Source organism: Anolis sagrei, chromosome 1 (genome assembly GCF_037176765.1).
Source record: "Anolis sagrei isolate rAnoSag1 chromosome 1, rAnoSag1.mat, whole genome shotgun sequence".
Classification (NCBI taxonomy): Eukaryota; Metazoa; Chordata; class Lepidosauria; order Squamata; family Dactyloidae; genus Anolis; species Anolis sagrei.
This window is the reverse complement of record NC_090021.1, coordinates 202345739-202359012: the sequence shown is the minus strand read 5'-3', so window position 1 is coordinate 202359012 and position 13274 is coordinate 202345739. Positions and strand designations below refer to the sequence as shown.

The 13274-nt window shown below is 39.3% G+C and overlaps 1 protein-coding gene across 2 annotated transcripts in view; it reads left to right on the top strand.

Annotated features, from left to right (window-relative positions):
• Positions 1–13274, top strand: part of GPD2 (glycerol-3-phosphate dehydrogenase 2) — an 89349-nt gene that overhangs the window by 40697 nt on the left and 35378 nt on the right. For both annotated transcript variants that reach the window (XM_060777186.2, XM_060777194.2), the window contains exon 6: positions 874–1037. In XM_060777186.2, the coding sequence (XP_060633169.2) occupies positions 874–1037 (164 nt within the window). The remainder of the gene's footprint in view (positions 1–873; positions 1038–13274) is intronic.

The window sequence follows — 13274 nt, the reverse complement described above, 5'->3', positions numbered from 1 at the left end:
AGTGCTGAAGTGGGGGCTGTAGTGGAGAAGGAAGATCACTGGTTAGATTTTTTAAAAAATGTTATGTATTGTGAACTGGATTTTCTGTGCCTACATTGCCAGATAATCCAGTTCAAAGTAGATAATTTGGATTTTAAACAGAAAATAGAAGTGGCCAAAGAGACTTGCACCTGCCTTGCACTCTGTGCCACTCTGTGCTTTTGGGGTTACATTGGAAGTTCTTTCATCCTTCTTCTGGTATTACTGAAGCCCACTGTTAAATCAGCAGAACCGCAATTGCATATTATCCTCCATTTTGATCGTGTGTATTTAAAATGTTTATTCTTCCATCACATTTTTAGTAATTGAAGATATATAACCATCATAAAGGCTCATAAAGGACATAAAGATCAATTTTGCAACAGACTAGTCCCTTTTCAGTGCCATGGCACCATTGTAAGATGGGTTAGTAGGGTTAGGCAATTTGGGCAACCTAGATCAATTTCGGTATCCCGGATTTTGGTGGGGACCCCATTCCATTTTTCAGGAAGCTTCCAAATTTGGCAGGACAGAAATCTGTTTTTGATCCAGGAAGCCAAAATATTTAGGTGTCCAAACCAGCCGAAGATCCTTTTTGAAAACAGATCTGTGCACAAGTCTATGGATTAGTACAAAGCATCCTGGTCTGAAATAGTCATTCATTGAGCTTTGTTGAAGAGCAGAAATAAGAAGGGGGATTTCCCAAACATCAAAACACATTCATGTTCTTTTGACACTCCAGTAATGGGCTTCTAGGTTTGTGTCCCTTTGGAAAGGATAATATTCATGGCAATTGTGGGGTTGCATGTAAACATTTCATTATTAATTCATTTTCTGTATCTTTATCTTTTACAGATGGTGGCAGCTGCCATATTATTGGGTGGGAATTAAACTCTATGACCTTGTAGCGGGAAGCCAGTGCCTGAAAAGTAGCTATGTGCTTAGCAAATCAAAAGCTCTGGAACTGTTTCCTATGCTGCAGAAGGACAGACTTGTCGGTGCCATTGTCTATTATGATGGTAAGTTGTATCCCTACTACATACATTTAAAATTCAAGCAGTTTTCCACATTGCTTTCTATATATAATGCAAGTTTGAAATGCTCGTCCATCGTATCTTTATCCATAACCTTCTGCCCCATTTTCTCTGTCCTCTTCTAGTTGTCCAGTACACTACACCTTACTCTCACTGATTAATGGCTAATCATTACCTGAACAGTGGTTAATAGGTGACTGGACTATATATAAAGTGTCTGTTGAGTTGTTCTCTGTGGCCCCTTCTACACCGCCATATAATCCAGATTGTCAAATCAGATAATCCACATTATCTGCTTTGAACTGGATCATTGGACTTTACATTTTCATATAATCCAGTTCAAAGCAGATAACCTGGCAGTGTACAAGGAGCCTGGGTGTTTTCATTGCAAATGATGCTTTTGTTTCTAGTCTTGTTTGAAACATGTGCTTTGAATGCAAACAGAGTGAAGGTGCTACCTTGGTTCTTGCCTCCCCTCTCACTCCTGATCCACTTCTGCTGAAATTATGACTGTGGCCCCTTCTACACTGTCATATAAAATCCAGATTATCTGCTTTGAACTGGATTATAGGGCAGTGTAGACTGATATAATAAAGTTCAAAACAGATAATGTAGATTATCAGATTTGATAATCTATATTATATGGCAGTGTAGAAGGGACCTATGAGGCTTGAGGTTTTTTCATCAGTTATAGGCTGCTTGTGTTATGTTTCAGCTATGTGAAACTAGTGTACAGTTTCCTAATTTGATTAATGCATGACTGGTGATCCTGTACTGTCAACAGAGTAGTGTGTTGGGTTCAGAAGGAATTGTTTTCACCTTTCTAAAAATCTGTGATTCTATGGAATATTAACATATTATACAGTCATAACTCATTGTCTGCAACATGTAAGCACAATTACAGATCTTATCTTGAGAATCCAGACTTCCATGTCATCAAATGTCAGTTCAAGTACGATACTCTGTAGAGGAGCCAGTTCAATGTTCAGAGTCCAGTAATCAAATATTCAATAACTGTGTTTGGTGCATGAATATAGGTGGGTCTAGTCAACTAGCCCTGTAATTCTAATGGAAAGAAGACATATTGGTGGTGTCTGAACTGTTTGCCAAATAAATATGTACTTTCTGTGCTGTCCTCTACCTCACTGACCCATGATTATATTTCCATTTGCTAAAATCCATAGCCGACTTGACAGCTGTTCTGGTAAATGTATCAGCCAAATAATTTTGATTAAGGAATTGTGGTTCGCCACCAGTAAGTTTCTCAAGTACAGAACTCTTCAGTAGCTTAACTAAACTTGGATGAGTCTTTGAGAGCATCCCATCTGCATTTTTGGGCACAAAATGAAATGTTACATGCATGTTGAATTGGAGGTGAACCTACATACATTTTAAAAAAGTATTGGGGAAAGCAGCCGACCAAAATGTGTTAAGAAATGGCAAGAAGCCAAGAAATTCAGTTTGAGATGTTGGAATGCAACTAGTTGCACAGTAGGATGCCCATTTAACTACTTTCTTAGAGCTCCCTGCCATGCCTGCATACTAAAGGCCAGTCTTTCCTATGAATTTCTTGTCTTTATGTTAGAGACATAAAATGCTTTTGTATTATCTTCTTTCCCCTCTCCAACACTGGATAATATATGGGAGCCATACAGTTTCTTTTCCTGTTGGGGTAAGAGTGTATTAATGTGCAGATTTGAAAAACCCTCATGTAGCCAGAAAGCCAGCTTTGTACTAGCAGGATGTCTCCCCAAGTGTTCCTTAAAAAAAAAAAGAAGAAGAAGCTTCACACACATTTAAGCATCAAGGCTACCTGATGCTTCACTATGTACCCAAATCCCATTCTCCACAGATATGGTGCTTCATTGCCAGCACCTTTGAGAAGCTTTCTAATGGCACACATTAAATGTGGGAGTGAGCTGTGATTTGGCAGCACAGTGAAACAGTTGTACAGTCTGTGTACTGAAATGCAAATCATGCCAAACTGTGCTTCTCTGTGCTAAATTGATCTGAGTGGAGTAGTCCAAAGTATGTATTGTAAAATTGTGGAGTGGCCATTGGAGTTTTAAATGAGAAAAATGTGAGGTCTCTAATTGACCACCTTCTCCTTTGTGTCTCTGTTAGAACAAATTGGAGTTAAGATGACCCCCACCTCTCCTACCAGTTGTCTAATGCCACTTAAGTAGAAAAGCTGACGCATGAGACGGTTCAGGATGTACCTGCTTGGTCATGTAAATGTACTCTCCAACAGTGAGTGAGAGGCCATGGGTCAGCGACAAGAGAAGATTCTTTGCACAAAAAAGATTTCATGTTCAAAAGATAGAGTTTCAAGTAAAAGAACTCAAAAATATATCTTATAATGGCTAAAACAACCTCAAAAATAGTTTGCTGGCTTGCTTTGAGGGCACAAAGATAGGTTTCCCTGGTGAATGACCTACCAGGGAAGTTGGAGCATGGGGGCAATCTATCCCTGCCTGGTTTTTGTGGACCTCTCAGAAGTTTTTCATACCATTGACCATGAAGTCTTTCTGGATGTCTCCAGATTGTGACTGGGAGGCATGATGTTATGGTGGGTCCATTCCTTTTTGGAAGGAATGACTCAGTAGTGCTGTAGGATTCCTGTTCCACATCATGGCCATTAGTCTTTGCGGTCAATTAGGTTGCTGTCTTACTCCATCTTGGCCTGAAGTACCATCTGTGTTTGGGTGACATGCAACTCTAGCTCTTATTTCCCTCCTTGTTGTTTGAAGGAGCCTTTCGGCCTAGGTGTGAAATTTTGGCACAGGTAGGTAATGTTTTGGATTAAAGTATTGAATCCAGTACATGAGGAAGTGAGAGGGAGGAATACTCCATCCTATTACTCATTCTTGGCTTCCTAAATCATACATTCCTTTTCTGGATTCCTGGCTTTCTGCAGAAGGGTGGCTGTTAACTGTAACCTAATGACTGAATGTTAGAATTGATCGCATTCCTTTGAGCTACATGTATTATGCATCGCTTCTGATCATTTGACTCTAGCATTCTACTCCAAAAATTTCATTAAAGGATGAAATGTGGAGATATATCAAACTGTTCCAGCCTGTTACGGGTGTAGTTTACAGTTGAAACATGCCAAAATTCTCTATGCTATTTTAAAAAATTCTTTTATTGAAAAAAATGTTTGATATTAGCCATGTCCAATGATCCTTTTTCTGAAAAGGTAGTGGAAAATACTTTAAGTTAAAAATAATGAAGGCTGTCGGAATTGGACAGCTCCATTTACTCATTAATATACTGTGCCAGAAAACTTGTGCTCATAGTGTACACATTTTGTGAGTGCTACGGTCATTTTACTAGAATTCAGTATGCACAACTATACTATTTCAACTAAAGTGTGGTATTTCAAAGTTATTGATAGGTATCTAGCCTTATAAAGTAGCATCTTTTTTCTTATATGGTCACTTGTAGAGTGGACTTAGGGCCCAACCGGGTAGGTTCAGAATCTGGGACTTGTCTCGTTCTTTACCAAAGGCATCCAGACTACGCCTCCAGTAAAAACAAATTAATTTGGAACAAATTAAGGTTTCCCTGATTTGTTCCAAATTAATTTGACACCCCATTAGATCCAGGCCATCCTGAAAGACCTGGTTCTAATGGGGTATTGAGCCTGTGGAGACTCACTTCCAGGTAGTCTCGGGACTACCCGGGAGTGCGTCTCCATTGCCATTTCACACCTTTTGGACTCCTAGTACCCAAAGGTGCGGAATAGCACCCACCCCCTCTCCCCAAGCCCCCAATTTTGCCCTAAAAGTTAAGTAAAAGGTACCTGGCCACCTTGGCCACCTTGACTTTCCTCCTCACCTCTCTCATCTCCTCAGACATAATTTCCTCTTGCCAGGAGGTGTGAGGAGGAAAATTATGGTGGCCAGGTATGTTTTACTTAAATTTTAGAGTGAAATTGGGGGACTTTGGAATGGCATGTAGCTCCCGGCCCCCCCCCCCCCCCCCCGTGAAGCCCGATTTTTCTGGGGAATGGAGACTCAAAACCAGCATCGAAGAGCTTTATTTAAACCCGCTTCAGTGTGGATTTGAGTCCTGTCTGGAAGTGCCCTTAGGGATATTTTTTTCTCTTGGCCTCCTTCCTTCTCATGGTGCCACCCAGTGGCCATTCTTATTGTCACAAATGACACTCCAGACTAATCTTTCCATAAGGTTGGGGTTAAACATTGATGACTTTAGTCTCAGTTCATTTGTACACAAAATGTGTCTCAAAACAGCATTAAAAATGCAGATTCTGAGCCCAGGGAGTGCAGGATGGCTGAGAGGACACCAACTGATATCACACATGGTGATCTCAAATGGCGGTCTCCACTGCCTCAGCACCTGCAAAGATTCAGGTTTTCATGGAAGATCTAAATCTTTGCATTTTCCCCCTCCCCACACCAAGCCAGAGTAAAAGTCTTACCCCAGGTTACACCGAATTAGCCTGGGTGTACCGTTTGGATGCCCAGGCTAATGCAAGAGCCACACTAATCTGGCAGTGTAGACAGGGCCCCAGACTTTCCATTGCTATATGGTGATAAGTCATTATCTGTTTTAACTTTTTAGAGCAGCTTTGAGTCTGCTCTAATGATGATTATGGTGATGGTAGTGGTGGCAATGATGATGATCAACCACCTTTTTTCTTCCTGTCCACTCTAGAATATAATGATTTGTCCCATAACTTGCACCTACCTCTTTCTCTGTTCTAACTCATTACAATATTAAATTATTTATTTCACCATTTGAATCATACATTTAAACAATTTATTCTTAAGTCTGTCTACCTTTTAGAAAGTGTTACTGACCTTGTGCATACATCTGTATCTATACACACATGCACAAACAACTGTACTCCTATGCCAATTGACTTCTCATACATAGTCTGTTTTTCCATTATCACTCTGATTTGCTTCCTCTACCACTCTAATTTCTCTCCTCTACCACTCTAATGTGCTCTAATTTGTTAATTATTTATCAGATGAGTGACCTCCCAGGCTTTTCCTTTTCTATCGTGTATTGTTACTCTAGCCTTCTTAATTGAATTTTAAGTTTATTTATACAGGGGAAAACTGTACATATAAATGTTGGATGTACCAGCCATAGCAAATCACAAACTTTACCAGGGGCTATTCTTGCTCTGTCTCAGCATCAGGAAGCTAAAGCATATGTTGGATGTTAGCCTGGGTGTACACCATGTGTCCTATTTATTCAAGGTTTCCTTTGAAGCTGCAACTTACAAGTTTGTTTCTTAGGGGTACATGTCAGACTTCATTTAGCATTTGTTGGTATTCGGATACTCTTGAATAGCAAAAAGGCAACATTTTGGGGGAGGAATGTGGCTGCTATCTGAGCAGTGATCTGTCAGTTTCATTTATGTAGCTCAAGGAAAATTAGAAAAGAGGCACTATGAAAAAGCCAATGCTGAGGTCCCTAGATAATAGAGAATGATAAAGCAGCCTTCTTCCCTTTGGAATGGAAGAATTAACTTACTCATTTAATAATGTTAACATAAAAGAGTAAGAAAAATATTTTGAAAAATACATTAACGTTGTTTTTAGAGAAAAAAATAAATATGCATATAGAAGAAGTATTTACTGGTTTAAATGGCAAAGGTCTTTTAAATGCTATTTAAATATATTTGTACAGTAGAGTCTCAGTTATTCAACATAAACGGGCCAGCAGAATGTTGGATAAGCGAAAATGTTGGATAATAAGGAGGGATTAAGGAAAAGCCTATTAAACCTCAAATTACATTATGATTTTACAAATTAAGCACAAAAACTTCATGTTTTACAACAAATCGACAGAAAAAGCATTTCAGTACACAGTAACATTATGTAGTAATTACTGTATTGATGAATTTAGCACCCAAACATTGCAATGTATTGAAACAGCTGTGGATCTGCGCAGGAAGCAGACTGAGTTGGATAATACAGAACGTTGGATGAGTGAAGGTTGGATAACCGAGACTCTACTGTGTGTGTGTATACATACACATTCTGTTATGAGTGTATGTTTATACCTTATAAATTATCTTTTTGTAAGTTTTAATGATTTTAATTTGTGGAGTGGGCAGTGTTATCTTACACCTGTCTGCTCCGAAATAAGTTGAGTTTGGTTGGATTTGTGGCAGGCATGTAGCGGGGGGGGGGGGGTTGAGGGGCTTCAGCCCCCCCCCCCCCGAAATTCTCATGGTGGTTCGCGAAAAGGCCTTAATGGTGCATTATTTAAACTGTTATGTTTATTCATATCAAGATCTGATCACCATACTCATTATATCCCATATGCATGGGGGTATTGGGGTAATGATACAAAAGGTTTGCTAGGGTAGACCCTCTTTCACTCAGACTCAGCCCCCCCCCCGAAACCCCCCCTGAAAAAAACTCAGTCCCCACCCCCGAATCGAAATCCTGACTACGGGCCTGATTTGTGGTATAAGTCTTGTTGAACTCAGTGGGTCTGCTTCTCAGCAAACATATGTAAGCTAACACTGTAAAACATACATTTATTAACATGTAAATGTCCATTCCATTTTTGATGCAAAAGAATCAACAGGAAACTTATTAATATCTGAGGATTTGAAAATTTCATCTTTTTTTGTATTTACATCTATCTATTTAGAATTAGCACCAGCTCCTTAACGAATGTGGAAACAGTAGTAGTGACCTTTTTGAAAAGAAGTGAGACTTTTCTCATTTTAAACCTTATGAGATTTTTTTAAAAGTATGGGTTGGGAGGTGGGGGGAAGGACCAAAAATCAATGAGAGAAATTGCAGAACATTCATTAAGTTGTCAACAATGGAATAAGTACTCCTTTTTCTCTTAGCCTCCTATGGTCGTCTTTCCAGCGTGTACCGAATTATGAAAAGTTACAGGTTTATAATTTATTTTTGACAAATTTATACTTTTGAGACTATTGAGAGATATAATTGGGGTACAGCCTAGTGGAAAACTTGGGCCGTTGTAAAACTTCGAACACGTACTTAAAACGTTTCTCTCCTTGGGAAAGGAAAACAGTGTGACAAGCTGCCATTGTAAAGGTTTCTTATGGGTGAAACCCATCATACACATCACAAAAGAAACATGACAGCCTCTTATAAGCTGCAAATCCATGGGTGGGAAGGAAGAAAGTGAGAAAAGTGTTATGAGTAGTTAAAAGCTACATTGAGACTTTGAATAATTTCTATAAACTTAAGGGGAAAACTGCAGCAAGAGTTGTAGAAAACCCAAGTGTTGCTTTTGCTGGGATATGTGGGGAAGGTATGTGATTAGTGTCTTATGATGACATCTTTATTTTTAACTGAAGAGTCCTTCTTATTCTGATTTAGTGTAAATAATGTGTGCTGGAAGGAAGCCTACATTTCTAAGTATCCGGTTGAGGTAATATGATTATTTTATTTAGCAAATGCACTGCAGTTAATGATGCCACTGTTAAATCTGATAACTTTTTGGCCACCTAGGACTTCATCGCTTCTATAATAATACTGGTAATAATTTTAATATATGGAATACATTTTCGAGGGGGTCTAGCACCTCTTGAAGCACTGTGTGTGTGTGTTAGAGTCACTTTACCCACTGTGTCATAGGGGTTAGCCCCATGCATTAAGGGTACCTACCTACGTGATTCCCTGCTTGTTTGTAACAAAAGGCCGGCTCTGCATTCCGTCGCATTGTGTTGCTGGAGGCGCCATTCCCAAAAGCATGCAGATGATAACTGCATCTCCTGCTGTACCTGTAACAATTTAATTGTATAAGTCAGCCCAGTCAAGCATCCCCAGCACATGACTGGGAGACATGAAATTCATTGTCATTATTGTCCCTGTCATTTTGGATCATTATATCCTGCTGCAGAATTTTCCTCACTTCAGTGCTTTTTTTTACCTCCAGGAACCAGGGATTATAGCTGAGGTTGGGGTGGGGGCAGGACTGTGAACTACATTTACCTCAGGGGAGCCACAGATTAAATTGATTTTGCTCTCTGACTTGCTGGATTCATCTATTTGGATGCTGTGAGTTTGAGGTTGGAAATTTATGGGTATCTGACTGAAAATTTCCACGGGTCTTCTTGTATTTTGTTTATGCATTGTTGGTGTCATACCAAACAGTAATCCTGGTCTCTCTTTGGAAATAAATGGATGTGGGTTGGGTTCCCTCTTGGCTTGATCTTGTAGGGATATAGGCTTATTTTCCAGAAAGGTAGTGTTGTTCCTATCTCATACCACAACCCCCCCCCCCCCCCCCCCCAGTATTCCCCAGCCTGTCATGGTTTTTCAGAGGAAAGATTCCACTGGAGCATGTAATTTCTATGTGTATGTTTTATGTGAATGCAATGGTAGGCCATTAGGTAATATGTATCTTTTTTAAAACTTTGTGGGGGTTTTTTTTGTACATTATAACCGTATTCTCAATTTGCTTCTGATCCAATAAATAAATACCTTTTTTCATAACATAGTGATGGTGATGCCATGGATACTACTAAAAAGAAAAAGAGGTAGGGCAAGGATGTTGCTGTTGAAAGTGGATTTTAATTTCTGGTACATGAAATTTGAGGTACTGTTGCATTGGAATCAAAGGCCAGGTTGGTCGATTTTGCCTCTCTTGTTGCTGCAGAATAATGAAGTGATAACATTCATTTGAGGGATAGGGAAACCTACTGCGTTGACTTCTTCCAAGCAGCTCTCTACCATGACGCTCAATTAAATGCCGCAGTTCTCTTTCTGCCCAGAGGATGGTCTGGGGAAGTCCCAGTTGCTAGGAACAACATGGAGGAGAGCAACCAGCCATTATTATGTTGGGTATGGAAGTTGCTATTGTAGCAGTTTCCTGTAACACAGAGATTACATATGTACCTCCCTGCAGATGTTACATTAAAGATCCCATCACATGCCACCACTGACTGTGCTGGTTAGTCCTGATGGGACTTGCAATCCAACAGCATCTGTAGAATTACATAATTCTTTTCACCTGCTAGAGAAAGTGAGGCTGTGCCAATAAGCGAGAAGTAAGTTGGAAGGAGCTGGAATTTCTTCAGATATCAATGGATTGAGAGATCCCCACACTGTGCCACCACCTGGCAAAAACATTTCAGCAGCAATTAGGATAAAGATTAGGGGATTACCTGGTTACATCAGCAGCTTTCTTTTTCTAACACTCAGACTCTAAAGGCTAACCCAGACAAAATTGGTTTGATATATATAATTGATTTACTCGAGTGTTCTATAGAAAAACAGAGCACAAATGTTAAAACCGATCTATCATATGGATTTCCCCTTCCCTGGTATAGTACTTGGCAATTTAATAAAAGCCTGATGAATGTGAAAAAAAAATGTCCTGGGTACTGTGAGAGACTTGACCATGGAAGGCCAGCATAATAAGTCTTTTAAGACTACTGAATGGCTGCCTCTGGTGCTCCTTCATCAAAAGTGTTCTTGAACTTGTCTTATGCCGCTTTCTTATTCCCTCAATAAACAATTGCAATTAATGGCAGAAGCTTGTTTTAATACTTTTTTCTTCCCACCCATGTGCTTTCATTCTCGAAGAGTTGGTATTATTTGAGTGACTTGTTACTCACACTTTCTTAAGAAATAATATCTACCACAAGGACTTGAGATCTCTTGAGTTGCAATTCCCCGATAAGCATATATGAAAGCAGGTGCATATCAGAACCAGTCTTAGTGTCCGGGTGTCAAGACCTTGTTGGGTGCTAGTTCCAACATTGTGTGTACACAGATAAATATCATGGCTGTTGGTTGTACATAAATTTGCTGTGAGTGTACCAATAAAACATTTGTTTAGTCATGACAAACCCATTGATGGGTAGGGTGTAAAGCCCGTGCCTGTGATGGCTGTGGTTTACATTGTACGATAAGCATTTGTACCTCACAAGATACAACTGACCTCTGCTAAATAAATATAATTATTCTTCTAGCACTTTAAATGTATATCATTTGCTTGCAAAATTCATTTTATTGATCTTTTATTTCACTTCTTCTGTGTAGAAGTGAATAGGGATTCTCATGATTTATTTAGAAACTACCACATGTCTGTAGTGAGTGATAAAGTCACTCTGCTTCATGAAGAGTAATTTTGCATCTTCTATATTTCTGATGTATTATCCCTGTCCCTTTTTATAACCTTGGCCCATAACTCTAGTTCTACTTGGTTTAGACAAGGTCATATAAGAGAAAGCAATTTACTTGATGTCCTGAGAAGTGGGCAGTAGTTCATAAAACCATTGACTAGGTTCCACTTATTTAAAAGAGAGATCAGAAGTTACAACTAATTCAAACTGAAACAAAATGCTCTCTCTTTCTCTCTCTCTCTGTGTGTATATGTGTGAGAGAGAGAGATTGGAAAGAATATGATCACCAGTGAGTCTTCTTACAGAGTTATCAAATATCTTTGGATATTACCATGTCTTCTAGCTGAAATTTGGTGTACATTTATCCAATTTACTGATTGTTGGGGAAATCTGCAAATACAATATTTTAAATGACTGGTGGACTAGAAATCTCCACAGTAGTCAGAGCCAATACAAAGAAATCTGGTTTCACATGGATTGAATAAAGGTGTGTGTGTTTCCCATTCCATGACATGAGCCAGCCTTGAATTGGAGGAGGATTTGCATTCCTTAGGATAAGCCACACGTGGAAGAGAACAAGGCTTCTTCACAGCGTGTCACAGTCTTTAGACCACATTAAAATAGATATTTAATGGCAGCTCAGATTATATCTCTGATGGCAGAAAGAAAGTGTGTGTGTGTGTGTGTGTGTGTTGTCTTGTTGATCTGCACATACACATTTATACCTCCACAAGATGTGTTAATTATCCAATTTAATGATGTGCACTGACATCACCACATTTGTCCAGCATTGTGGCATAGGCACAGAAGGGCTGACAAGACATTTTTCATTGTGACATTTCAGCGTGGCTTCCATAAACTGGCACTGACAACATTTTGCTTTCATTTTAACACTCTGCATTTACTTACACTGACATGGCAATAAGATGTTTTTGACAAGTTGAAGGCTGATACAAAGGAAGTGGGGTAACAACATAATTAAAAGCCAACACTACTGAGCAAATCTTAATTCTGATCTGCCCCTCAGCACACCCTTCTTATGACGAGAAATTCATTTTCTGGTAAGGCCTCTGGCACTGCACTTCTAAATGCTTGTGCAGTGATTCACACCTGGTGTCATACCGATCAAACTTATCTTATTTGTTAGAATATTATCAATTTGCCCCAATACAAACCAACAGAATACATTTTTTCTGGAGCACTTTCCAGTTATGAAAGCTTTGGAGCTACCCAGAATTCTTCCTTAGCCGAATAGCGCTATATATATTATTTATAAAAATGTATATATTTATAATTTTGTTCTTATTCTTCTTTATCTGTCTCTTTTTCATTCGTTATCAAATATATGAGTTTATTTAATAAAAGGTATATTAATTTTTTTGCCCCATTCTTACTTTTAAAATTTCTTTTCAAATATTTTAGAACTCATTGTATGAAAACCAACCTCGGAAGCTCCAAAACCAGGTCATAAGGGCAGCAACTTGAGGAATTCTGCTACTGCTTCTGCTGTGGGTTAAATGCAGAAATGGTACATTAATTTTTATAGAGTAACTTACATTGAATAGTTAGCAAAAAAGATAATTCCACAGTGGAACTAAGATATGTTGATTTCCCTGTACTTCTGTACTTCTGAGAGGGCAGAAAGGAAGTTGTTTTTCTAATGGTTTCCTATGTCCTGCATGAGTTCAGTGTTTCATCTCAGAGTATTCATGGAATGATTTGATAGTTCACATCAAGGAGTGAGCTATAAGAGGGCAGGATGGTCCGTAGACTCATCAGTTAAGTTTTGTGCTAATATTTGGATTAGAGCTCTTTGGATCAGCTGCAGTTTCTGAGCACTCTTCAGAGGCAGCCCCACGTAGTGCGCATTGCAGTAAACCAGGTGGGATGTAACTAAGGCATGTACCACTGTAGCCAGATCTGGCTTCTCAAGGAATGGGCGCAGATGACGCTCAAGTTTTAATTCTTCAAAGGCCCTCCTAGCTACCACAGATACCGGGCCTCCAGGTTCAGTGCTGAGTCCAATATGACCGCCAAACTGGACCTATGTCTTCAGGGAGAGTGTGACCCCATCCAACACAGGCTGAATCCCTATTCTGCGATCTGTCTTACGGCTGACC